General features: G+C 51.4%; 1 protein-coding gene across 6 annotated transcripts in view; it reads left to right on the top strand.

Moving 5' to 3' along the window:
* MINK1 (misshapen like kinase 1) overlaps positions 1-24,074 on the top strand; it is a 111,337-nt gene that overhangs the window by 23,513 nt on the left and 63,750 nt on the right. For all 6 annotated transcript variants that reach the window (XM_073547083.1, XM_073547082.1, XM_073547084.1 and 3 more), the window contains exons 2-8: positions 54-119; positions 5,488-5,544; positions 5,636-5,761; positions 10,027-10,137; positions 14,674-14,764; positions 15,062-15,192; positions 16,214-16,268. In XM_073547083.1, the coding sequence (XP_073403184.1) occupies positions 54-119; positions 5,488-5,544; positions 5,636-5,761; positions 10,027-10,137; positions 14,674-14,764; positions 15,062-15,192; positions 16,214-16,268 (637 nt within the window). The remainder of the gene's footprint in view (positions 1-53; positions 120-5,487; positions 5,545-5,635; positions 5,762-10,026; positions 10,138-14,673; positions 14,765-15,061; positions 15,193-16,213; positions 16,269-24,074) is intronic.

Here is a 24,074-nt window from a genome sequence, read left to right as displayed (position 1 = left end):
GTGTTTGGTTTTTCTTTTCCTCTCCTCAGGATTTTTTTCCTTTTCTTTTCCAGGATCCTGCAGGAATTTTTGAACTGGTCGAAGTGGTCGGAAATGGGACATACGGGCAAGTGTATAAGGTACATGTCCTCCCCTCCATACTGACTGCTTCTGCTCATTCCCTACCATAGTTGCTCCCTGCTTCAGAATATCGGTTCATCCACCTTCTGCCGCTCCCTGCCCCTCTATGCCTTGCCGTTCTCTGCCCCTCTCTGCCCTGCTGCTCCCTGCCCCTCTATGCCTTGCCGTTCTCTGCCCCTCTCTGCCCTGCCGCTCCCTGCCCCTCTCTGCCCTGCTCCTCCCTGCCCCTCTCTGCCCTGCTGCTCCCTGCCCCTCTATGCCTTGCCGTTCTCTGCCCCTCTCTGCCCTGCCGCTCCCTGCCCCTCTCTGCCCTGCCGCTCCCTGCCTCTCTACCCTGCTCCTCCCTGCCCCTCTCTGCCCTGCTGCTCCCTGCCCCTCTATGCCTTGCCGTTCTCTGCCGCTCCCTGCCCCTCTATGCCTTGCTGTTCTCTGCCCCTCTCTGCCCTGCTGCTCCCTGCCCCTCTCTGCCCTGCTGCTCCCTGCCCCTCTATGCCTTGCCGTTCTCTGCCCCTCTCTGCCCTGCTGCTCCCTGCCCCTCTATGCCTTGCCGTTCTCTGCCCCTCTCTGCCCTGCCTCTCCCTGCCCCTCTCTACCCTGCTGCTCCCTGCCCCTCTATGCCTTGCCGTTCTCTGCCCCTCTCTGCCCTGCTGCTCCCTGCCCCTCTATGCCTTGCTGTTCTCTGCCCCTCTCTGCTCTGCTGCTCCCTGCCCCTCTCTGCCCTGCTGCTCCCTGCCCCTCTATGCCTTGCCGTTCTCTGCCCCTCTCTGCCCTGCTGCTCCCTGCCCCTCTCTGCCCTGCTGCTCCCTGCCCCTCTATGCCTTGCCGTTCTCTGCCCCTCTCTGCCCTGCTGCTCCCTGCCCCTCTCTGCCCTGCTGCTCCCTGCCCCTCTATGCCTTGCCGTTCTCTGCCCCTCTCTGCCCTGCTGCTCCCTGCCCCTCTCTGCCCTGCTGCTCCCTGCCCCTCTATGCCTTGCCGTTCTCTGCCCTGCTGCTCCCTGCCCCTCTCTGCCCTGCTGCTCCCTGCCCCTCTATGCCTTGCCGTTCTCTGCCCCTCTCTGCCCTGCCGCTCCCTGCCCCTCTCTACCCTGCTCCTCCCTGCCCCTCTATGCCTTGCCATTCTCTGCCGCTCCCTGCCTGTCTACCCTGCTGCTCCCTGCCTCTCTATGCCTTGCCGTTCTCTGCCCCTCTCTGCCCTGCTGCTCCCTGCCCCTCTATGCCTTGCCGTTCTCTGTCCCACTCTGCCCTGCCGCTCCCTGCCCCTCTCTACCCTGCTGCTCCCTGCCCCTCTATGCCTCGCCGTTCTCTGCCCTGCTGCTCCCTGCCCCTCTATGCCTTGCCGTTCTCTGCCCCTCTCTGCCCTGCTGCTCCCTGCCCCTCTATGCCTTGCCGTTCTCTGCCCCTCTCTGCCCTGCCCCTCTCTACCCTGCTGCTCCCTGCCCCTCTATGCCTTGCCATTCTCTGCCCCTCTCTGCCCTGCTGCTCCCTGCCCCTCTATGCCTTGCTGTTCTCTGCCCCTCTCTGCCCTGCTGCTCCCTGCCCCTCTCTGCCCTGCTGCTCCCTGCCCCTCTCTGCCCTGCTGCTCCCTGCCCCTCTATGCCTTGCCGTTCTCTGCCCCTCTCTGCCCTGCTGCTCCCTGCCCCTCCCTGCCCTGCTGCTCCCTGCCCCTCTATGCCTTGCCGTTCTCTGCCCTGCCGCTCCCTGCCCCTCTCTACCCTGCTCCTCCCTGCCCCTCTATGCCTTGCCGTTCTCTGCCCCTCTCTGCCCTGCTGTCTCTGCCCTGCTGCTCCCTGCCCCTCTATGCCTTGCCGTTCTCTGCCCCTCTCTGCCCTGCCGCTCCCTGCCCCTCTCTGCTCTGCTGCTACCTGCCCCTCTATGCCTTGCCCCTCTCTGCCCTGCCGCTCCCTGCCCCTCTCTACCCTGCTCCTCCCTGCCCCTCTATGTCTTGCCATTCTCTGCCGCTCCCTGCCTCTCTACCCTGCTGCTCCCTGCCCCTCTATGCCTTGCCATTCTCTGCCCCTCTGTGCCCTGCCACTCCCTGCCCCTCTCTTTATTATTTATTTATATAGCGCCATTAATTCCATGGTGCTGTACATGAGAAGGGGGGTTACATACAATGTTATAGATATCGTTAACAGTAAGCAGATTTACAATGAGGGACTGGTACAGAGGGGAGAGGACCCTGTCCTTGCGGACTTACATTCTATGGGATAGTGGGGAAGAGACAGAAGGTCGGGGGTGCAGCAGCTCTGGTGGTGATGAGGCAGCAGCTCAGGCGGTGGTGAGGCGGCAGAATGGTTATTGCAGGCTGTAGGCTTTCCTGAAAAGATGGGTTTTCAGGTTCTGTTTGAAGGATCCGAGGGTGGTGAATAATCGGATGTGTTGAGGCATGGAGTTCCAGAGGATAGGGGATATTCGGGAGAAATCTTGGAGGCGGTTGTGTGAGGAACGAATAAGTGTGGAGGAGAGTAGGAGGTCTTGGGAGGATCGAAGATTACGTGAGGGAAGATATCGGGAGATTAGTTCAGAGATATAGGGAGGGGAAAGGTTGTGGATGGCTTTGTAGGTCAGTGTTAGTAGTTTGAACTGGATTTGTTGGGGAATTGGGAGCCAATGGAGGGACTTGCAGAGGGGGGAGTCGGGAGTAGCGAGGAGAGAGGTGGTTTAGTCGGGCAGCAGAATTGAGGACAGACTGGAGTGGTGAAAGAGAGTTAGCAGGGAGGCAACAGAGGAGAGTGTTGCAGTAGTCAAGGCGGGAGATGATGAGGGTATGTACAAGAGTTTTAGTAGATTGAGGACTGAGGAAGGGACGGATTCTGGAAATATTTTTGAGTTGGAGGCGACAGGAGGTGGCAAGAGCTTGGACATGTGGTTTGAAGGACAGGGCAGAGTCGAGAGTTACTCAGAGGCAGCGGATTTCACGTGCTGGAGAGAGCGTGATGCCGTTTACCATAATAGATTGGGTAGGGAAGATACGTGAGATGGAGGAAAGATAATGAGTTCAGTTTTGTCTACGTTGAGTTTTAGGAAGCGAGAGGTGAAAAAGGAGGATATGGCTAATAGACACTCTGGGATTCTGGACAGCAGAGAGGTGACATCTGGGCCAGAGAGGTAGATCTGAGTGTCGTCCGCGTACAGGTGGTGCTGGAAGCCATGGGACTTTATGAGTTGTCCTAGACCAAGAGTATAAATGGAAAAAAGTAGGGGCCCGAGGACAGAGCCTTGGGGGACTCCAACAGAGAGGGGGCGGGATGAGGAGGTAGTGTCGGAGTGGGAAAGGCTGAATGTGCGGTCAGAAAGGTATGAGGAAATCCAGGACAGGGCAAGGTCTTTGATGCCAAGGGAAGAAAGAATCTGTAGCAGTAGGCAGTGGTCAACTGTGTCAAAGGCCCTCTCTGCCCTGCCCCTCTCTGCCTTGCCGCTCTCTACCTCTCTCTGCCCTGCTTCTCTCTGCCCTGCCGCTCCCTGGCCTTCTCTGCTCTGCCGCTCCCTGGCCCTCTCTGCTCTGACGCTCCCTGGCCCTCTCTGCTCTGATGCTCCCTGGCCCTCTCTGCTCTGACGCTCCCTGGCCCTCTCTGCTCTGACGCTCCCTGGCCCTCTCTGCTCTGACGCTCCCTGGCCCTCTCTGCTCTGATGCTCCCTGGCCCTCTCTGCTCTGACGCTCCCTGGCCCTCTCTGCTCTGACGCTCCCTGGCCCTCTCTGCTCTGACGCTCCCTGGCCCTCAGCCCTCTCTGCTCTGACGCTCCCTGCCTCCTGCCATTGTCCCCTGCTCCTCTCACTGCCTCCTGCCGATGTCCATTGCTCCTCTCACCGCTCCCTGCCTCCTGCCGCCTCCTGCTCCTCTGGCCGCCCCCTGCTTGCTCCTCCTGATGCTCCAGCCTATAACCCCTCCGGTTCCTTTTATTTCATGGCTGCCTGCTCCTTGTGCCTCTGCCCCCTGTGTCTGTGCGGCTGCCTAGTGTTAGTGGTTGTTGTATTGGCAGTGCCAGCCTACAAACTGCAAACAGAGGAAAATGCAGAGTAAGCAGACAGCACATGGAGAGGGGGAAGGGGAATGTGGGCGAGCGAGACGGAAACAGAGGCGGCGTTATTAGGAGAATGAGCAGGGGAGTAATAGTGTAAAACTCATAACCATGGCAACAGAAAATTATGTGCAAGCACCGAAAACTGGTCTAACACTGCATGTCACCCAGGTATAGTGACACAACAGCTCAAAGTACAGGTGTACCCTATAGAGGGAGGGGCCTAATGGGTCTACTGCTGACTACTAGTGTCCGTTACCCCCCCAGCAGGGTGATACAGATAGGAGGAGCTATGAGTCTCCTCTCCTGCAGGGTGATACAGAGAGTAGGAGCTATGAGTCTCCTCCCCCAGCAGGGTGTTACAGATAGGAGGAGCTATGAGTCTCCTCCCCCAGCAGGGTGTTACAGATAGGAGGAGCTATGAGTCTCCTCCCCCAGCAGGGTGTTACAGATAGGAGGAGCTATGAGTCTCCTCTCCCAGCAGGGTGATACAGATAGGAGGAACTATGAGTCTCCTCCACCTGCAGGGTGATACAGATAGGAGGAACTATGAGTCTCCTCCCCCCTGCAGGCTGATACAGATAGGAGGCGCTATCTATGAGTCTCCTCCCCATGCAGGGTGATACAGATAGGAGGAGCTATGAGTCTCCTCTCCCTGCAGGGTGATACAGATAGGAGGAGCTATGAGTCTCCTCCCACTGCAGGGTGATACAAATAGGAGGAGCTATGAATCTCCTCCCCCTGCAGGGTGATACAGATAGGAGGAGCTATGAGTCTCCTCTCCCTACAGGGTGATACAAATAGGAGGAACTATGAGTCTCCTCCCTCTTCAGGGTGATACAGATAGGAGGAGCTATGAGTCTCCTCTCCCTGCAGGGTGATACAGATAGGAGGAGCTAGGAGTCTCCTACTGCAGGGTGATAGGCGGAGCTATGAGTCTCCTCCCCCTGCAAGGTGATAGGAGCTGTGAGTCTCCTCCCCTTGCAGGGTGATACAGATAGGAGGAGCTATGAGTCTCCTCCCACTGCAGGGTGATACAGATAGGAGAAGCTATGAGTCGCCTCTCCCTGCAGGGTGATACAGATAGGAGGATCTATGAGTCTCCCCATCTCAGGATGATACAGATAGGAGGAGCTATGAGTCTCCTCCCATCGCAGGGTGATACAGATAGGAGGAGCTATGAGTCACCTCCCATCACAGGGTGATACAGATAGGAGGAGCTATCAGTCTCCTCCCATCGCTGGGTGATACAGGTATTAGGAGCTTTGAGGCTCCTCCTCCTTCACTGTATTCCCGTGTGGTCCTGACACTCTTCTTGTTGGTTACTCACTTTCTCTTTTTTCTGCAGGGTCGTCATGTTAAGACCGGACAGCTGGCCGCCATTAAGGTCATGGATGTCACGGAGGTTAGGGTGCCTTGATTTCTGCTTTTTTTTTTAATATGCAGGGTGTGCATACTTTTGCAGACCTCATATGTCTTGTGCTTTGCCTGCGCAGGACGAGGAGGAGGAGATAAAGCAGGAGATTAACATGCTGAAGAAGTATTCACACCACCGCAACATCGCCACCTACTACGGTGCCTTCATCAAGAAGAGCCCGCCGGGGAATGACGACCAGCTGTGGGTGAGACGCTGCCACCCGATCGTCAGCTCTTCTACCAGAGAGCAGTGCTGGAGCCGGAAGCTCCATGGTTCAGCCCTCTGCTCCTGTCCGCTGTCTCTGCAGCAGGGGGACGCATGCTAAAGATGGATATTTGGGGCACGGGCGGCCGCTGTAAGGGAAGGGCAACACAACTCAGTCCCTTTGGGATGTGAATGGCTCTGCAGTGACAACTGGGGGGAAAGTGAAAAGGGCTTTGCTGTGACTACTAAAGGGAAAAGGCTGTGCTCTGACTACTGGAGGGAAAGGGGATGTAGGAAAAGACTACTGTGCAAATGGGGAAGGGGCTTTTCTGAGACTAAGTGGGAAAGGGGCTCTGCTGAGACTACTGGGGAAAGGGGCTCAGCTGAGACTACTGGGGAAAGGGGCTCCGCTGAGACTACGGGGGGGAAAGGGGCTCTGCTGAGACTACTGGGAAAGGGGCTCTGCTGAGACTACTGGGGAATGGGGCTCTGCTGAGACTACTGGGGAAAGAGGCTCTGCTGAGACTGCTGGGGAATGGGGCTCTGCGGAGACTACTGGGGAAAGGGGCTCTGCTGAGACTACTGGGGAATGGATCTCTGCGGAGCCTACTGGGGAAAGTGGCTCTGCTGAGACTACTGGGGAAAGCGGCTCTGCTGAGACTACTGGGGAAAGCGGCTCTGCTGAGACTACTGGGGAAAAGGGCTCTGCTGAGACTACTGGGGAAAGGGGCTCTGCTGAGACTACTGGGGAAAGGGGCTCTGCTGAGACTACTGGGGAAAGGGGCTCTGCTGAGAATACCGGGGAAAGGGGCTCTGCTGAGACTACCGGGGAAAGGGGCTCTGCTGAGACTACCGGGGAAAGGGGCTCTGCTGAGACTACCGGGGAAAGGGGCTCTGCTGAGACTACCGGGAAAAGGGGCTCTGCTGAGACTACCGGGGAAAGGGACGCTGCTGAGACTACCGGGGAAAGGGGCTCTGCTTTGACTACCGGGGAAAGGGGCTCTGCTGAGACTACTGGGGAAAGGGGCTCTGCTGAGACTACTGGGGAAAGGGGCTCTGCTGAGACTACTGGGAAAAGGGGCTCTGCTGAGACTACTGGGGAAAGGGGCTCTGCTGAGACTACTGGGGAAAGGTGCTCTGCTGAGAATACCGGGGAAAGGGGCTCTGCTGAGACTACTGGGGAAAGGGGCTCTGCTGAGACTACCGGGGAAAGGGGCTCTGCTGAGACTACTGGGGAAAGGGGCTCTGCTGAGAATACAGGGGAAAGGGGCTCTGCTGAGACTACCGGGGAAAGGGGCTCTGCTGAGACTACCGGGGAAAGGGGCTCTGCTGAGACTACCGGGGAAAGGGGCTCTGCTGAGACTACCGGGGAAAGGGGCTCTGCTGAGACTACTGGGGAAAGGGACGCTGCTGAGAATACCGGGGAAAGGGGCTCTGCTGAGACTACCGGGGAAAGGGGCTCTGCTGAGACTACTGGGGAAAGGGGCTCTGCTGAGACTACTGGGGAAAGGGGCTCTGCTGAGACTACTGGGAAAAGGGGCTCTGCTGAGACTACTGGGGAAAGGGGCTCTGCTGACACTACTGGGGAAGGGTGCTCTGCTGTGATTACTCTTCAAATGGGGGAAATAGGAAAGAGCAATGCTATGATTACTGTGGAAATAGAGGAAAGAACTCAGCTGTGATTACTAGGGTGAAATGGGAATGGGCTCTGTTGTGACTTCCTGTTAAGTGGTGAAAGGGCTCTGCTGTTACTACTGTGCAAGTGGGGAAAGTGCTCTGCTGTGACTTCTGCGGGAGAAGAGAATGGACTTTTGTGACTACTGTACATATTTGGGAAATGGCTCTGTAGTGACTAAAGGAGGGAAATGTGAAGGGGCTGTGATGTGATTTATTGGAATAACTTGGTGAAGAGAACTTTTGTGACCGCTGGGATATAGGGAACAAGGACTCTGCTGTAATTGGGAAATTAATAAAAGTCTCCTCTCGTATTACTGAGGAGAATGGGGAACATGATTACAATGACTACTGGGGAAAAATAAGTGCTCTGCTGTGACGACTGGGGAAATTGCTGCTGTGACTACTTGTAATTGAATAAATGGGTGATGGAAGAATGTGTGAAGTGCACTTGTGCGACTACTGGGGGTGAAGGGCGTACAGATTGTGCTGTGATTATGGGCAAATGCTTTGCTCTGACTATTTAGCAAACTGTTAGAGCTCTGATTTTTCTATGGGAGAATGGGAATAGATTATTGCTGTGACTACTAGGGAGGAAAAAAAGGGTAGGCACTACTGGAGAAAATGGGAACAGGATTCTGCTGTGATTATTGGAGAAAATGAAGAAAGGGCTCTGCTGTGACTACAGTGGAGAAAGGGCTCTGCTGTGTCTGCTGTGACTACTGGATAAAATGGAGAAAGGCGTCTGCTGTGACTACTGGATAAAATGGAGAAAGGCCTCTTCTATGACTACTGTTGAGAAAGGGCTCTGCTGTGACTACTGTGGAGAAAGGGCTCTGCTGTGACTACTGTGGAGAAAGGGCTCTACTGTGACTACTGTATAAAATGGAGAAAGGGCTCTGCTGTGACTTCTGTATAAAATGGAGAAAGGCCTCTTCTGTGACTACTGTGGCGAAAGGGCTCTGCTGTGACTACTGTATAATATGGAGATAGGCCTCTGCTGTGACTCTTATGGAGAAAGGGCTCTGCTGTGACTTCTGTATAAAACGGTGAAAGGCCTCTTCTGTGACTACTGTGGCGAAAGGGCTCTGCTGTGACTACTGTATAATATGGAGATAGGCCTGTGCTGTGACTCTTATGGAGAAAGGGCTCTGCTGTGACTACTGGATAAAATGGAGAAAGGGCTGTGATGTGACTACTCTATAATATGGAGAAAGGGCTCTGCTGTGACTACTATGGAGAAAGGGCTCTACTGTGACTACTGGATAAAATGGAGAAAGGGCTGTGATGTGACTACTGTATAATATGGAGAAAGGCCTCTGCTGTGACTACTATGGAGAAAGGCCTCTGCTGTGACTACTGGATAAAATGGAGAAAGGGCTGTGATGTGACTACTGTATAATATGGAGAAAGGCTTCTGCTGTGACTACTATGGAGAAAGGGCTCTGCTGTGACTACTGGATAAAATGGAGAAAGGGCTGTGATGTGACTACTGTATAATATGGAGAAAGGCTTCTGCTGTGACTACTATGGAGAAAGGCTTCTGCTGTGACTACTGTATAAAATGGAGAAAGGGCTGTGATGTGACTACTGTATAATATGGAGAAAGGGCTCTGCTGTGACTACTGTATAAAATGGAGAAAGGCCTCTTCTGTGACTACTGTGGAGAAAGGGCTCTGCTGTGACTACTGTATAATATGGAGATAGGCCTCTGCTGTGACTACTATGGAGAAAGGCCTCTGCTGTGACTACTGGATAAAATGGAGAAAGGGCTGTGATGTGACTACTGTATAATATGGAGAAAGGCTTCTGCTGTGACTACTATGGAGAAAGGCCTCTGCTGTGACTACTGGATAAAATGGAGAAAGGGCTGTGATGTGACTACTGTATAATATGGAGAAAGGGCTCTGCTGTGACTACTGTATAAAATGGAGAAAGGCCTCTTCTGTGACTACTGTGGAGAAAGGGCTCTGCTGTGACTACTGTATAATATGGAGATAGGCCTCTGCTGTGACTACTATGGAGAAAGGGCTCTGCTGTGACTACTGTATAATATGGAGAAAGGGCTCTGCTGTGACTACTGCATAAAATGGAGAAAGGCCTCTTCTGTGACTACTGTGGAGAAAGGGCTCTGCTGTGACTACTGTATAATATGGAGATAGGCCTCTGCTGTGACTACTATGGAGAAAGGGCTCTGCTGTGACTACTGGATAAAATGGAGAAAGGGCTGTGATGTGACTACTGTATAATATGGAGATAGGCCTCTGCTGTGACTACTATGGAGAAAGGCCTCTGCTGTGACTACTGGATAAAATGGAGAAAGGGCTCTGCTGTGACTACTGGGGAAATGGGAAAGAGTACTGCTATTACTAATAGGGGGAATGTGGGAGAGTATTCTTTGGTGACTGTAATTAATAGAGAGATTGGAGAAGAGTCCTGCTGTGACTACTGAGGAAATTGATGGGGGACGCACGATTGTGGAAAGTGAGAATGCAGAGTGGTCACTGCTGGCAAAGAGGCAGAGGGTGGGACACCACATGGCAGGATGAAGGTTCGCTCCATTACTGACTGTTTCCCTCTCTCTCCCGGCAGCTGGTGATGGAGTTCTGTGGCGCTGGATCAGTCACGGACCTGGTGAAGAACACAAAAGGAAACGCCCTGAAGGAAGACTGCATCGCCTACATCTGCCGGGAAATCCTGCGGGTGAGAGGACGAGTCCTTCCACGTTCCCCATGACAACTCTTCCTGACAGCAAGTCTGGCCCATGTCTGGTGCAGGGTGAGGGGGTGGCAGTGGGTGGTTGTGTGCATTTGTAGGGGGTGAGGTGCCTTCATTCTATGGACCACACCTGGAGCCAGGAAGGATTGTCATGGGGACCTAAACGTCTTTGTAGCTGAAGCATCAAGGTGATAAATTGTGTATGTGTGTGTGTATATATACTAGCTGAAGAGCCCGGCGCTGCCCGGGCATAGTAACTAACTGTGGTTAGTTATAGCAAATTATAATTATCCTCCATCCCTTAGGCCCGTGCCCATATACCCATCATACATATCCTCCATCCCTTAGGCCCGTGCCCATATACCCATCATACATATCCTCCATCCCTTAGGCCCGTGCCCATATACCCATCATACATATCCTCCATCCCATAGTCCCATGCCCATATACCCATCATACATATTCTCCATCCCATAATCCAGTGCCCATATACCCATCACACATCCTTCATCCCATAGTCCCGTGCCCATATACATATCCTCCATCCCATAGTCCCGTGCCCATATACCCATCATACATATCCGCCATCCCATAGTCCCGTGCCCATATACCCATCACACATCCTCCATCCCATAGTCCAGTGCCCATATACCCATCATACATATCCTCCATCCCATAGTCCCGTGCCCATATACCCATCATCCATATCCTCCATCCCATAGTCCCATGCCCATATACCCATCACACAACATCCTCCATCCCATAGTCCCGTGCCCATATACCCATCACACATCCTCCATCCCATAGTCCAGTGCCCAAATACCCATCATACATATCCTCCATCCCATAGGCCCGTGCCCATATACCCATCATACATATCCTCCATCCCATAGTCCCATGCCCATATACCCATCATACATATCCTCCATCCCATAGTCCCGTGCCCATATACCCATCACACATCCTCCATCTCATAGTCCCATGCCCATATACCCATCATACATATCCTCCATCCCATAGGCCCGTGCCCATATACCCATCATACATATCCTCCATCCCATAGTCCCATGCCCATATACCCATCATACATATCCTCCATCCCATAGTCCCGTGCCCATATACCCATCACACATCCTCCATCTCATAGTCCCATGCCCATATACCCATCATACATATCCTCCATCCCATAGGCCCGTGCCCATATACCCATCATACATATCCTCCATCCCATAGTCCCATGCCCATATACCCGTCATACATATCCTCCATCCCATAGGCCCGTGCCCATATACCCATCATACATATCCTCCATCCCATAGGCCCGTGCCCATATACCCATCATACATATCCTCCATCCCATAGTCCCGTGCCCATATACCCATCACACATCCTCCATCTCATAGTCCCATGCCCATATACCCATCATACATATCCTCCATCCCATAGGCCCGTGCCCATATACCCATCATACATATCCTCCATCCCATAGTCCCATGCCCATATACCCGTCATACATATCCTCCATCCCATAGGCCCGTGCCCATATACCCATCATACATATCCTCCATCCCATAGGCCCGTGCCCATATACCCATCATACATATCCTCCATCCCATAGTCCCATGCCCATATACCCGTCATACATATCTTCCATCCCATAGGCCCGTGCCCATATACCCATCATACATATCCTCCATCCCATAGGCCCGTGCCCATATACCCATCATACATATCCTCCATCCCATAGTTCCGTGCCCATATACCCGTCATACATATCCTCCATCCCATAGTCCCATGCCCATATACCCGTCATACATATCCTCCATCCCATAGGCCCGTGCCCATATACCCATCACACATCCTCCATCTCATAGTCCCATGCCCATATACCCATCATACATATCCTCCATCCCATAGGCCCGTGCCCATATACCCATCATACATATCCTCCATCCCATAGTCCCATGCCCATATACCCGTCATACATATCCTCCATCCCATAGGCCCGTGCCCATATACCCATCATACATATCCTCCATCCCATAGGCCCGTGCCCATATACCCATCATACATATCCTCCATCCCATAGTCCCATGCCCATATACCCGTCATACATATACTCCATCCCATAGGCCCGTGCCCATATACCCATCATACATATCCTCCATCCCATAGGGCCGTGCCCGTATACCCATCATACATATCCTCCATCCCATAGGCCCGTGCCCATATACCCGTCATACATATCCTCCATCCCATAGGCCCGTGCCCATATACCCGTCATACATACAGTCATATGTAAAAGTTTGGGCACCCCTATTAATGTTAACCTTTTTTCTTTATAACAATTTTGGTTTTTGCAACAGGTATTTCAGTTTCATATATCTAATAACTGATGGACTCAGTTATATTTCTGGATTCAAATGAGGTTTATTGTACTAACAGAAAATGTGCAATCTGCATTTAAACAAAATTTGACCGGTGCAAAAGTATGGGCACCCTTATCATTTTCTTGATTTGAACACTCCTAACTACTTTTTACTGACTTCCTGAAGCACTAAATTGGTTTTGTAACCTCATTGAGCTTTGAACTTCATAGCCAGGTGTATCAAATCATGAGAAAAGGTATTTAAAGTGGCCACTTGCAAGTAGTTCTCCTATTTGATTCTCCTATGAAGAGTGGCATCATGGGCTCCTCAAAACAACTCTCAAATGATCTGAAAACAAAGATTATTCAACATAGCTTTTCAGGGGAAGGATACAAAAAGTTGTCTCAGAGATTTAACCAGTCAGTTTCCACTGTGAGGAACATAGTAAGGAAATGGAAGAACACAGGTACAGTTTTTGTTAAGCCCAGAAGTGGCAGGCCAAGAAAAATATCAGAAAGGCAGAGAAGAAGAATGGTGAGAACAGTCAAGGACAATCCACAGACCACCTCCACAGACCGGCAGCCTCATCTTGCTGCAGATGGTGTCACTGTGCATCGGTCAACAATACAGCGCACTTTGCACAAGGAGAAGCTGTACGGGAGAGTGATGCGAGAGAAGTCGTTTCTGCAAGCACGCCACAAACAGAGTCGCCTGAGGTATGCAAAAGCACATTTGGACAAGCCAGTTACATTTTGGAAGAAGGTCCTGTGGACTGATGAAACAAAGATTGAGTTGTTTGGTCATACAAAAAGGCGTTATGCATGCGCTGTATTATTGACCGATGCACAGTGACACCATCTGCAGCAAGATGATGCTGCCGGTCTGTGGAGGTGGTCTGTGGATTGTCCTTGACTGTTCTCACCATTCTTCTTCTCTGCCTTTCTGATATTTTTCTTGGCCTGCCACTTCTGGGCTTAACAAGAACTGTACCTGTGTTCTTCCATTTCCTTACTATGTTCCTCACAGTGGAAACTGACTGGTTAAATCTCTGAGACAACTTTTTGTATCCTTCCCCTGAAAAGCTATGTTGAATAATCTTTGTTTTCAGATCATTTGAGAGTTGTTTTGAGGAGCCCATGATGCCACTCTTCATAGGAGAATCAAATAGGAGAACTACTTGCAAGTGGCCACTTTAAATACCTTTTCTCATGATTTGATACACCTGGCTATGAAGTTCAAAGCTCAATGAGGTTACAAAACCAATTTAGTGCTTCAGGAAGTCAGTAAAAAGTAGTTAGGAGTGTTCAAATCAAGAAAATGATAAGGGTGCCCATACTTTTGCACCGGTCAAATTTTGTTTAAATGCAGATTGCACATTTTCTGTTAGTACAATAAACCTCATTTGAATCCAGAAATATAACTGAGTCCATCAGTTATTAGATATATGAAACTGAAATAGCTGTTGCAAAAACCAAAATTGTTATAAAAAAAAAAGGTTAACATTAATAGGGGTGCCCAAACTTTTACATATGACTGTATCCTCCATCCCATAGGCCCGTGCCCATTTACCCATCATACATATCCTCCATCCCATAGGCCCGTGCCCATATACCCGTCATACATATCCTCCATCTCATAGTCCCATGCCCATATACCCATCATACATATCCTCCATCCCATAGTCCCGTGCCCATATACCCATCATACATATCCTCCATCCCATAGTCCAGTGCCCATATACCCATCATACATATCCTCCATCCCATAGTCCAGTGCCCATATACTCATCACACATCCTCCATCCCATAGTCAACCATTATGACATCATAATGAGGGGCGGGGCTTGACACACACACACACTTTTTCCCCAGTATGTAGAGAGGGGCAAAATTGTTTGGTGAATTGGAACGCGCGGGGATAAAATTTCTCCTCACAACATAGCCTAGGACGCTCTCGGGGTCCAGACGTGTGACTGTGCCAAATTTTGTGGCTGTAGCTGCAACGGTGCGGATGCCTATCCCGGACATACACACACACATACATACATACATACACACATATACACACACACATACATACATACACACTTTGAGCTTTATATATATATATATATATATATATATATAATTTTAACCCTTTGTGTTGTCTTCAGGGTCTGTCCCACCTGCACGCTCATAAGGTTATCCACAGAGACATCAAAGGGCAGAATGTGCTGCTGACTGAGAACGCTGAGGTGAAGCTGGGTGAGTACAAGGCGCTGCCGCCCTCCTCTGCTGTATTGCTGTTACACCGCTCTACCGTTCTTCTGTGCTACACTGCCTTCACACCGCGCTGCCGTCCTCCTCTGACACGCTACCATAACACTACGCTGCTGCCCTCCTGTGCTGCACTTCCGTGACACCACTCTGCCGTCCTTTTGTGCTGCCCTGCTGTGACACCGTGCTGTTGTCTTCCCTCTGTTGCGCTACTGTGACACTGCGCTGTGATACTCCTATGCCACTGAACGCCTGATGACTTCTTCCTCTTCCTTCATGTCTCAGTCGATTTCGGGGTCAGTGCCCAACTGGACCGCACTGTTGGGAGGAGAAACACCTTCATCGGGACGCCTTACTGGATGGCACCCGAGGTCATCGCCTGTGACGAAAACCCAGACGCCACTTATGACTACAGGGTGAGCTGGTTATCCTACATGTGTGCCACTGTAAACTGGGCATAACGGACGTGCTCATAGCCCCTCCTATCTGTATCACCCTGCAGGGGGAGGAGACTCATATCTCCTCCTATCTGTATCACCCTGCAGGGGGAGGAGACTCATAGCTCCTCCTTTCTATCACCCTGCAGGGAGAGGAGACTCATAGCTCCTCCTGTCTATCACCCTGCAGGGGAGGAGACTCCTAGCTCCTCCTATCTGTATCACCCTGCAGGAGGAGGAGACTCCTAGCTCCTCCTATCTATCACCCTGCCGGTGGAGGAGACTCATAGCTCCTCCTATCTGTATCACCCTGCAGAGGGAGGAGAGTCCTAGCTCCTCCTATCTATCACCCTGCAGGGAGAGGAGACTCCTAGCTCCTCCTATCTATCACCCTGCAGGGGAGGAGACTCATAGCTCCTCCTATCTGTATCACCCTGCAGGGGGAGGAGACTCCTAGCTCCTCCTATCTATCACCCTGCAGGGGAGGAGACTCCTAGCTCCTCTATCTGTATCACAGTGCAGGAGGAGGAGACTCCTAGCTCCTCCTATCTATCACTCTGCAGGGGAGGAGACTCCTAGCTCCTCCTATCTGTATCACAGTGCAGGAGGAGGAGACTCCTAGCTCCTCCTATCTGTATCACAGTGCAGGAGGAGGAGACTCCTAGCTCCTATCTTTATCACCCTGCAGGGGGAGGAGACTCCTAGCTCCTCCTATCACCCTGCAGGGGAGGAGACTCCTAGCTCCTCCTGTCTATCACCCTGCAGGGGAGGAGACTCCTAGCTCCTCCTATCTGTATCACCCTGCAGGAGGAGGAGACTCCTAGCTCCTCCTATCTGTATCACCCTGCAGGGGAGGAGACTCCTAGCTCCTCCTATCTGTATCACCCTGCAGGAGGAGGAGACTCCTAGCTCCTCCTATCTGTATCACCCTGCAGGGGAGGAGACTCCTAGCTCCTATCTGTATGACGTTTATTGCCCTTCTCTCTCTCTCTTTCCATAGAGTGACATCTGGTCTCTGGGTATCACGGCTATAGAGATGGCAGAAGGCGCCCCACGTGAGTTGTGTCCTCCTGTCAGTGTGCTGCGGCCATTGTATATGTGTGTATAAATATATGCAGCGGGTACGGAAAGTCTTCAGACCCCTCTATATTTTTCACTCTTTGTTTCATTGCAGCCATTTGGTAAATTCAAAAAAGTTCATTTTTTTCTCATTAATGTACACTCTGCAAATTTATTAAAAAAAGAAAAACTGAAATATCCCATGGTCGTAAGTCTTCAGCCGCTTTGCTCAGCATTGAGTAGTCGCACCTTTTGAGCTTGTACAGCCATGAGTCTTCTTGGGAATGATGCCACAAGTTTCTCACCCCTGGACTTGGGGATCCTCTGCCATTCCTCCTTGCAGATCCTCTCCAGTTCCTTTTTTTAACCATAAACTTTTTATTAAATTTAAATAAAGTCATATTTAACAACCATCATTGTTCATCGTCACAAGATCTCTCTCAGTCATTTATCGGCTAACACAGGTCTACAAATATACTTTCTGTAGTCGCAGGTGACTTTGTTCTTTTCGTAATCATCTTTTTGACCTGATTTTAAAAATGTGTATAGTTTTTCTGTAGCCCGTATCGTTTCCATGGAGCAGCACCATTATTCTAAGGTGTAGGAAATATACTGACCACATTAAGAAAACAGTAATCTACATATCAGAAAAAAATGCTTCACCTCACAGGTTTTATTGACCCAAAATATTTTCACATGCAAAATAGAAACCAAAATATGAGCAGAAATGAATAGTGCTTGACAGTAGACTGTCATGGATACGGTTTTTCAGGGTTGTCCCAGTATAACTCTCTTAAGCTCTCTGATCTGAGGACCATCGAATAGCCCTACCTTCAGTTTTGCTGGAGAATTTCTGTGAAATGTCCTGGAACCCTTGTGAATTTATCTTTCACAAAGTTTTTAATCAATCCCAACTTTATGTAGAGGGAGGAAGAAAGGTTTTTGTTGGAGCAACTAAAGGATTCTGCTGAACATTGTCTCCACCTGGAGCCTACATGTTTCTCTGTCCCCAATCACGAGGAACCTAATCGTCTGCTGTATTTTTACTGTCCCATAAACACAAGAAGCAACAATATTTTGTGAAACCTCCTTGCATCCCCCATTAGCAGACCAACCACTTTCAAATCTCCACAGATATTCTATTGATGATGCTTACATTGTATAGCATCCAAAACAACCGACAGATTTTCATAACGTTAGATGACACGAGTGAGCAGTAGGGATTGATGGTTTCAGATTTCCATTGTGAAGCAGCACTGCTTTCAAACTTCGCTGGGATGAATCAATAATCGCCAATCTGCAACAAACTTCAAAGAGGCCGCTCACATTGTTACAGGACACCATTGGTCCATCAACTGTGAAAAATTGTGTTCAAGTTTTACTTCTGAAAGTATTGGCTATTGGCACTCCTAAATTTGTGATGCAAAAATCATATATAGAATTTTATTGACAAATTATCCACTGTAGACAAAAACTGTTGACGTTTCGGCCAATTCTTAGGGGAATGGCACTGAAGTGCTAGAGGGAGTAGCACTTCAGTGCCATTCCCCTTAGTGTACCAGGACGCAACGCCATTTGCTCTATATTGGTCTTGAGGTCCACAAACACTGAAGAAAATAGTTCTGACGAAGGCCTAAGAATTGGCCGAAACGTCAACAGTGGATAATTATAGTGGTTTGAAAAAACCACTATCTTGTAATCCGAAAGCTGCTAACTTATTCTTCTTTTTCTGCTTCTTCTTATTATTATTATTCAGTTGATATTCCGCAATTAATGCGGCCCGAACCGACTCCGTTGAGGTGTCGTTTTGAAGCCAGCGTCCATGAGTGGTGTGCTAAGTAATTTTCGTGTCGATCGGATTTGTAGTTTTTGCGCAATTTGCGTTTGAAAAAAACATTTTCCTCAATGCATTTCAATGGGAAAATTTTGCCACAGGGAAAACGTGCCCTGAGGCGATTCAAATGGCAGTTAAGCTCATTAATATGCGCAGGCAGACCCAGTTACTATGCCAACGCCTACGAACTTCACATGACCTCTCCAGGACACAGTTTCTGCCAGATAATTTCTGCTCTTAAAGGGAATCTGTCACCCCTTTTTTGAGATATCATATAATGATATCATTCAATTGTGTGTCACATAAGGATTCTCTTAGTACTTTTGCTTCCCCCTGACCCCGCACCTTTCATGCATAAATACCTTGTTTATATCGGTTCAGATGTATGTAAACTGCCGCTGTCCGGTCCACTGGGCGGGGCTTATTCAACCGCTCCCCCCCTCCCTGTCTTGCTCTACGCATTTCTACAGGGAGGGGGGGAGCAGTTGAATAAGCCCCGCCCAGTGGACCAGACAGCGGCAGTTTACATACACCTGAACCGATATAAAAAAGGTATTTATGCATGAAAGGTGCGGGGTCAGGGGGAAGCAAAAGTACTAAGAGAATCCTTATGTGACACCCAATTGAATGATATCATTATATGATATCTCAAAAAAGGGGTGACAGATTCCCTTTAAAGCAAAACCCACAGCACAAAGGCAAATCTGTCATGATCTCAGTGCGGGTTTGACTCGCACACGTGGGGTTAATGTTTGGAACCAGTGCTGATGACTGGCATTTCTGGGGTTAAAGGTTGTGATCCTGATGCAGGCTTACCTGCACACCTGGGGCTATGATTGTGGCCTCTCCCTCTTTCTGGGAGAGGCTTCTTATAGCCTCAGGACGCTCCCATCCCTGTCAGTTATACTTTCGCCCTTGGCATTGTGTGGTGACCCCCGAGTGTGTTTGTGCTGTGTTCTGGTTGCTTGATTCTCTGTGTATGACTCGGTCTGTTCTCTGGATATCGCTTTGGATTCTGCCTGGTACCTCCTATGTCTGTTTGGTTTTGATCTCTGCTTGGCCCTGATTATCCGCTCTGTCTCATCCCTGGTACTGTACTGTGATCCTGTGTATGACCTTTGGCTTTGTCTGACCTCCCGTCTGTTTGTCCCTCCTGTACTCTGTTTGCCCGTACTGTTGTGACCTCCGTTTTGCCTGACTCTGAGTTGAACTGTCATATCTGAAAGCAGGACGCTAAGCCACGCCCCCTTGCAGTCACATGACCATAGGTCCCGTGCAAGCTTGTTCATTGTCAGTGTCCGCAGGTCCCGTGCCTCCTTACTTTCCAGCGCTGACTGGACCCTGACACTATTAGCTTGTAGCACGCATTGTCACCTCTGCTGCCCTGCTCCCCAGGTAACTCTTAGCACTGCTTCTGTACTCAGGACACACGCACTGGCTCTATGAGCAAGTGTAGTGCGGTGTCTCTGACAAAATCTAGCTTCATCACATGACGCATGCCCCTGAGAGAGACTGTGCGCCAAAGTGGATTTAGAAGCCCAGTGAGCCAAACTGGCTCTTAAAGGGCCGACGCGCCAAAGTGATTCTTAAAGGGCCGGCGCACCCAAATGAGTCTTAAAGGGCCGGCGCGCCAAATCGAAAGCTGAGTGACCCAAGGCTCCAAATCAGAGGCTGAGCCACCCTGGCCTCCAAATCGGAGGCTGATCGACCCTGGCCTACAAATCGGAGGCTGAGCCACCCTGGCCTCCAAATCGGACCCAGGATGGCCCCGCCCACCAAATCGTACCCAGGGTGGCCCCGCCCACCAAATCGGACCCGAAGGGTCCCCACCCACAAAATCGGACCTAGAGTGGCCCCGCACACCAAATCGGACCCTAAGGGGCCCCACCCACAAAATCGAACCCAGAGTGACCCCGCCCACCAAATCGGACGCTGAGGGGCCCCGCCCACCAAATCGGACGCTGAGGGGCCCCGCCCACCAAATCGGACGCTGAGGGGCCCCGCCCACCAAATCGGACGCTGAGGGGCCCCGCCCACCAAATAGGACGCTGAGGGGCCCCGCCCACCAAATAGGGCGCTGAGGGGCCCCGCCCACCAAATAGGGCGCTGAGGGGCCCCGCCCACCAAATAGGGCGCTGAGGGGCCCCGCCCACCAAATCGGACCCTGAGGGGCCCCGGCCACCAAATCGGACCATGAGGGGCCACGGCCACCAAATCGGACCCTGAGGGGCCCCGGCCACCAAATCGGACCCTGAGGGGCCCCGGCCACCAAATCGGACTCTGAGGGGCCCCGGCCACCAAATCGGACCCTGAGGGGCCCTGGCCACAAAATCGGACCCAGGGTGGCCCCACCCACAAAATCGGACCTAGAGTGGCCCCGCCCACCAAATCGGACCCTGAGGGGCCCCGCACACCAAATCGGACCCTGAGGGGCCCCGGCCACCAAATCGGACCCTGAGGGGCCCCGGCCACCAAATCGGACCCTGAGGGGCCCCGCCCACCAAATCTGACCCTGAGGGGCCCTGGCCACCAAATCGGACCCAGGGTGGCCCCACCCACAAAATCGGACCTAGAGTGGCCCCACCCACAAAATCGGACCTAGAGTGGCCCCGCCCACCAAATCGGACCCTGAGGGGCCCCGCCCACCAAATCGGACCCTGAGGGGCCCCGGCCACCAAATCGGACCCTGAGGGGCCCCGGCCACCAAATCGGACCCTGAGGGGCCCCGGCCACCAAATCGGACCCTGAGGGGCCCCACCCACCAAATCGGACCCTGAGGGGCCCCACCCACAAAATCGGACCCTGAGGGGCCCCGGCCACCAAATCGGACTCTGAGGGGCCCCGGCCACCAAATCGGACCCTGAGGGGCCCTGGCCACAAAATCGGACCCAGGGTGGCCCCACCCACAAAATCGGACCTAGAGTGGCCCCGCCCACCAAATCGGACCCTGAGGGGCCCCGCACACCAAATCGGACCCTGAGGGGCCCCGGCCACCAAATCGGACCCTGAGGGGCCCCGGCCACCAAATCGGACCCTGAGGGGCCCCGCCCACCAAATCTGACCCTGAGGGGCCCTGGCCACCAAATCGGACCCAGGGTGGCCCCACCCACAAAATCGGACCTAGAGTGGCCCCACCCACAAAATCGGACCTAGAGTGGCCCCGCCCACCAAATCGGACCCTGAGGGGCCCCGCCCACCAAATCGGACCCTGAGGGGCCCCGGCCACCAAATCGGACCCTGAGGGGCCCCGGCCACCAAATCGGACCCTGAGGGGCCCCGGCCACCAAATCGGACCCTGAGGGGCCCCACCCACCAAATCGGACCCTGAGGGGCCCCACCCACAAAATCGGACCCTGAGGGATCCCGGCCACCAATTCAAGCCCTGAGGAGCCCAGGCCACCGAATCGGATCCTGAGGGGCCCCACCCACCAAATCAGACCCTAAGGCCAAAGTGGCCCCTGAGAGGCACCCACAGTTAAAACGGATCCTGAGTTGAAAGTCTTGCAGGGGCAGCAGGCAAGTCTCTCTTAAAGGGGCAGCCCGGGCACCATTTCAAAGCTCTATCTGTACTTCCTTCAGGAAATACACGTCTAGTTTGTCAATAAAATGCTATATATGATTTTTGCATCACAAATTTGGGCGTGCCGAATTTTTCTTTAAATATTTTGGAGAGGTATCCTATTTGTGCACCCCATTCCTAACTGGAGTGCCGCGCAACCTTTTCTATCTGTTTTGGTAATAACACACTTTGACATCATCATGAAGAAGATTCTTCTGCTTCAACCTAGATGCAAGAAGTTCAGCTTTATCTTTTCACAGTGAAAGGTCACTGATGAGATCACTTAATTCATGTTGAGTAAAGCGTTCTGGCTGCTCCATCAGGTACATACTCATCTTGGCTTGAGGTCTCCATGTCTTCGCCAGTGGCTTCAGCTCCATAGTCTTCATATTCTACTTCATTTTCATCCAATCCAGAGAATGGTGGTACCAGAACTGGCAAGGTACCATCATGTGGAACTGGCCTAATCGTAGATTCAAGCTCTCACATGAGGGGCCCAGGTTTTGTCTTGATCACCAAGTGGATAAGTGAAGTCCATCTGGTACTTCTTTTTAATATCACGAGTGATTGAACGTACTTGGCCTTTTGGTGTAAAAGCACCACACACATAGCTGAGTCTGGTCGGATGATTGATACGCTGTTGGGGTAGTTTTCTCCTTTAAATCAGATCAAACCGTAGCGTAAGTTCAGTTCAATGGTGGTGACAAACTAAAAAGACAAATGCGATGAGGCGACCGCCTATATGTAGATATTTCCCCAGAGATGACGGGTCAGCATGTTCCTTACAGATGGACATTTGCAGACAGGCAGTTTCTCGGTGTTATGTTGGCCGCTTTCAGGTTCTCTCTCTGTGGAGGAGACCCTCACTCAGTTACACCTCAGTGGCTGAGCGGTTTTTCTTCCCTCTGAGCCTCTGAGGTGACTTGCCCTCCCAGAAACGCAGTGAAAATCCTCCCGCAATGGCGGCTGTCCACTGCCTTCCCTTCTATCTCCCTGTGGCAGGGCTCAGATCCCTGTAGAGACCTCTACTGATGTCCCTGTAAGAAAATTCACAATTAAGTAAGAATAACATACGAAAAACGACACACACTGAAAATGCCGAAATAACGTAATAACAAATATACTTCTGTCGCAGAAACTTTATGCGATAGAGAAAAACTAAGCATATTTTTGGAATCAGCGCATCCAACTCCATAAAACAGACATATTACCTTTGCTGATGATTTTTTTTTGTGTTGACCAGTGATTTAACATGGATAAATATTGTGGGAAAAAGAAGGGTGAAGGGCAGGGGTGCTGCCATCAGATTACTATACCTGTGTACTATTCCATCTCTATGACCGCAGTGTGAATGGTCGCCAGCTGTCCCAGCTCCTGACATATGATGTTGTATTATCGGTGGATGAAGCAATGATCTTCTCTGATAGACAGTCATCATTCACCAATGCTACGATCTCAGTCAGTGACGGACATTTGGGGTGTTTCCAGCAGGGCTGTGGAGTTGGAGTCGCAGGTTTGGCTTACCGACTCCACAGCCCTGGTTTCCAGTATCCTTCAATCTTAATTCTAGTAGCTACGAGGATGTGTGTAATCCCCGTCCTGAACTCGGGATTAGATCCAGGTCAGTGGCCAGAAGGGCCTGCTCTCTCCCAATCTTCATTGGGGTGCCACTAAATTAAGACACTAAATGGGAGATTGCGTCCCAGAGCTACTCTACTTTACGGCACTTCCACCAGACATATAACACATCTGCGCTGGCGTCTCCGCACCTCCAGCACATCTGGGGAGCTGCGGAAGATCTTCGACAATCTGTATGGTGTGATGTACTACCTGTACAGCAGCGTTCTGACGTTCTCCAGGTGATTGGTGCACTTAGAATGTGTCCCTATCATTGAGAAGGATGTCCGCCATTGCCGCGGGATTGTCCCGCACTGTAGATCAGTCTCCCATATGTGGAGATACAAGTCCAGAGAGGAGAACATCTCCTCCAGCAAATGGTTGTAGCTCACGGACAACGCTCTCATTTGCCGCTCTGGCGGTGAGGAGCATCGTGTATAGTTTGGAGGGTTGTGAGAATATTATGTCTTTTTTTTCCTGTAGAGAATGTCTTACTTGTAGATATTTATAATGATGTTTATGTGAGAGGAGGTATCTCTCTCTGATCATAGAGAAGGATAACAATATTCCTTCCTCGTACATGTCCCCCATCAGTAGGACGCCCAGGGATTTCCAGTTACGAATCTGGAGGTCCAGAATACACCGCTCCAAAGTCTCTATGGGGGCTTTACTGAGCGCAAAATTAATAGTATGTAGTTTACTGATCAGAATGCTCCACACTCCCAGCGCCGCTTCCACCGTTGCTGGCAGACACAATTTACTATCATCGCCGGGGTTAGGCCTAGTAATGAC

This window comes from Dendrobates tinctorius, unplaced genomic scaffold (genome assembly GCF_039654945.1).
Source record: "Dendrobates tinctorius isolate UK_male_01 unplaced genomic scaffold, ASM3965494v1 ptg000151l, whole genome shotgun sequence".
Classification (NCBI taxonomy): domain Eukaryota; kingdom Metazoa; phylum Chordata; class Amphibia; order Anura; family Dendrobatidae; genus Dendrobates; species Dendrobates tinctorius.
This window is presented reverse-complemented; position numbering and strand designations above follow the sequence as displayed.